The sequence below is a fragment of the Dromiciops gliroides genome, chromosome 1 (genome assembly GCF_019393635.1).
Source record: "Dromiciops gliroides isolate mDroGli1 chromosome 1, mDroGli1.pri, whole genome shotgun sequence".
NCBI classification, from domain to species: domain Eukaryota; kingdom Metazoa; phylum Chordata; class Mammalia; order Microbiotheria; family Microbiotheriidae; genus Dromiciops; species Dromiciops gliroides.
In genome coordinates, this window is record NC_057861.1 from 74710049 (window position 1) to 74713522 (window position 3474).

General features: G+C 41.9%; 1 gene segment (V, D, J or C); it reads left to right on the forward strand.

The window, feature by feature from the left end:
• Nucleotides 1–3209, forward strand: LOC122745632. The segment is given in 2 exon segments: nucleotides 1–238; nucleotides 3088–3209. Coding segments are annotated over 2 exon segments (360 nt in total).
• Nucleotides 3210–3474: the final 265 nt, after the last annotated feature.

Here is a 3474-nt window from a genome sequence, read left to right on the forward strand (position 1 = left end):
ATGTTCCTGGTGAGGAGTCAGGATGCTGTGGTGTGCCTGGTCAGAAACTTCTACCCCAAGGAACTCCATGTATCTCTGGCCTCCCCTAGGTCCTCAGTGTCAGCACAGGCCCTCACTATGGCTTCCACACCCCATGGCACCCACAGTGCCATGCAGATTGGCAGGGTTGGTGAGAATGACACAGTGACCTTCACAGTGCAGCACCTTGGGAAAGAGACCCTTGTGTCCTACCAGCCAGGTATGAGCAGTCCCTTCATGGGGATGGTGAGTGGTACCAAGAACAGAGATCTTGTGCTTTAGAACTCTTTTCTAGATCAGTGAGGGACAGAAAGAGGGGCAGTAGCAAGAAATGGGGGTAAATGTTGTAGAGTGAAGAGGAGGTCTGAGACTGGACTGGGACTAGAGGTCTTTCAGTAGAAAGGGCTATTTCAGATCAGTGTTTCCTGACTCAGAGTGGGGGGAGGAATCCATAAATAGGAGATGAGATTCCTGGAATAGATGAGGGGGAAGTCTGACTGATGAAGGGTATTCTGACCCACAGAGGGTAGTCCTGTGCTTGGAAGGAACGTCCTGGACTCACTGAATCCCAAGTCTGTGCCTGATTATATATTTCTGCCTTCAGACACTAGGATCACCCCTCAGCTGAAACCCATCCTGCTATGACCAGGTGGATTGAATGTGACAGATAAAAGGGCAGAGATAATGAGACTGAGCTTAAGGACCATGATCAGAGGGGAGACAATTTGACCTTTCTGACAGTTTTTATGTCTCCCACTCTGATAATGGGATATCCCAGGGTTCCTCATGGCCATGACCAACAGAGAACATGATACAAATAGTGTAGGTATGTGATAGTTTAAGGCTCAGACTTATGCAGAAGGGCTCAGTGTGAGTAATGGCTCAGGGATTGGAGGGAGCACTGGCCTAGAACTTCAGAATATGTGAAGATCCCAAGGAACATGTCAGTTTAGAGTTTAGGGTGGAGAATAGCTGATTCCTTTTCTCCCTGGATTTTTTGGCTGCTCTTTTTCCCTTGGTGGTTCCCACTTCTCCCTTCTCTGCTCCTGTTTTTGGGATGCTGTGTCTCAGTGGAGGAAATATCAAGCCTGAATGAGCTTCATTCATTGCAGATTTATGCTGTAGTATCTCAGCTTGGCCCTCACTCTGAATTTATATTTATCCAACTCTTTCTTTTGACAAGATAGTGGATAGAGAGTGGACTTTCAGGTTAGGAATACCTGGGTTTAAATCCCACCTGTATTATATACTGGCTGTGTGTTCCTGAGCACATTATTGTTCTAGGCTATTCTCTAATATGATAATTTGCAGAGAAAGTACCAACCTGCATTGGTGGAGGGACTTACCCCACCCAGGATTTTCCTCTATCAGTAACATAAGTCCAGTCACATTTCTATCTTTATTCACTATAGTAATATTTCCAAACCTCTTCTTAACCTCTACCTCCTCATCAACGCACATCTCCCACAGGTTTGGAAGACATCTTGGTATTTTATTTCTCCAAGGAGCTTGATGCCCTCTTATGTGAGCAATCTCCTTCTTGGTCCTCTATCCCAAGCTCATGCCTTTTCAGCTTCAGCATCTACTCCTACCCTGTGACCAAAGAATAATATTTGCAACATGTATTCTGCACTTTAAGGTCTACAAATCACTTTACAGATACCACCTCAATTGAGCCTTAAAAGTGCCCTGATAGAGAAGCCTGGAAGGACTTGTGTGAACTGATGATGAGTGAGATGAGCAGAAGCAGAAGAACATTATACACAGTATCATCAACATTATGTGTTGATCAACTGTGATAGACTGGATTCTTCTCACCAATACAATGCTACAAGAAAGTTCCAGGGGACTCATGATGGAAAAGGCTCTCCAAATCCAGAAACAAAAAGAACTATGGAATATGGATGCTGATTTTACCATACTATTTCTTTTGTTTTTGGTGCTGTTGTTTTTCTATTTTAAGGTTTTTCCTTATAGCTCTGATTCTTCTCTTATAGCATGACTGATGCAGAAATATGTTTAATGTTATGTATTGTATGTATATGTATATACATACATACATACATATATATAAAATTTAACCTACATAGGATTGCCTTCTGTCTGGGGGAGGGGGGGGAAGGAGGAGAGGGAGGGAGAAAAATTTGAAATTGGAAATCTTATGTAAACAAATGCTGAAAGCTATCTCTACATGTAACTGGAAAATAATAAAATACTTTTATTTTTTAAAAAAGTGCCCTGCTAAGGAGGTATGAGAATTATCACTTTCCTCTTATAAAGGAGGAAATTGTGTTTCAGAGAGATTTAGTGATTTTTCCATCATTACACAGTTGGTAAGAAGGGTAGCCAGTGGCTCAATGAATAGAGTACTGGGCCTGAAATCAGGAAGACCTGAGTTAAAATCCAACTTCAAACACTTCCTAGGTGTGTGACCCTGGGTAATTCACTTATCTTTGATTGCCTAACAAAATGGATCCACTGGAAAAAGAAATGGCAAAACACTCCAATATTCCTACTAAGAAAACCCCAAATGGGATCCTGAAGAAAGCCAGGATTCACAACCCATGATATATTCCTAAGGATCTGAGAAGAATAAGTCAAATTTTAGAGCATGTGATAGTCTCAAGCTCAGGGTGTGTTATTACCCAGGGATTTGAATGTATAATCACCTAGGGGAAAGAGTACAGTAATTCATGTTCAGGATTTGTGGTAGCCCAGTACAAAAGGTTGGAATAACCAAGTGGCCAAAGTATTTGATAGCTTCAGGCTTAGTACATGTGATAACCCATAGCTCAGAGTAGCCATTATTTAAGGTATGATTTTCCTTGGGCACAGATTCTGAAGTATCTCTTGGTTTAATTTGTTTGCCGCCTCAAAACTAAATATTCTTATAATAAAACAACACTTGCAGCATATGAGTAATATTCCCTCCTCTAGAGATAGCTGACAATGTGATCTTTTTTCAGACAATATTTCCAGAATCTGACAGTAAGGCCCCAACATTGACTCCTAATTAAGCCCAAAGATATCTTCCTCCCATACCCTGACATTGACCTTTGGCTTTTACAGCACAGGAACCAGGGCTTGAGCAGGAGAATCAGGTGTTCCTCAAGCTGTTGGTCTTAAGACTGCTATTGATGAAGACCGTGGCTATCAACAGCCTGTTCACCACCCTGGGTTTTATTTTATGATCTTCCTTCCATCCCATGAAACTTTCATTATCCCATTAATCCTTGTCTCCTTCTTGCTCCCTTGTACTTCCATCCACTTATCCTCTTCAACCCCCATCTATATTCAGCCTCTTTTTTTCCAGTCTCCTCTCTGTCCCTTGATCTGTTCCCACCATAGCGTCATAATCTCATGTCTATTTCTCTATGAATTTCATTCTTTCTTCTCTGCTTTTGTCTCCTCTCTTGCCTATTTTCCTTTCTGTCCCTATGATGTCCCTTTTCTGGG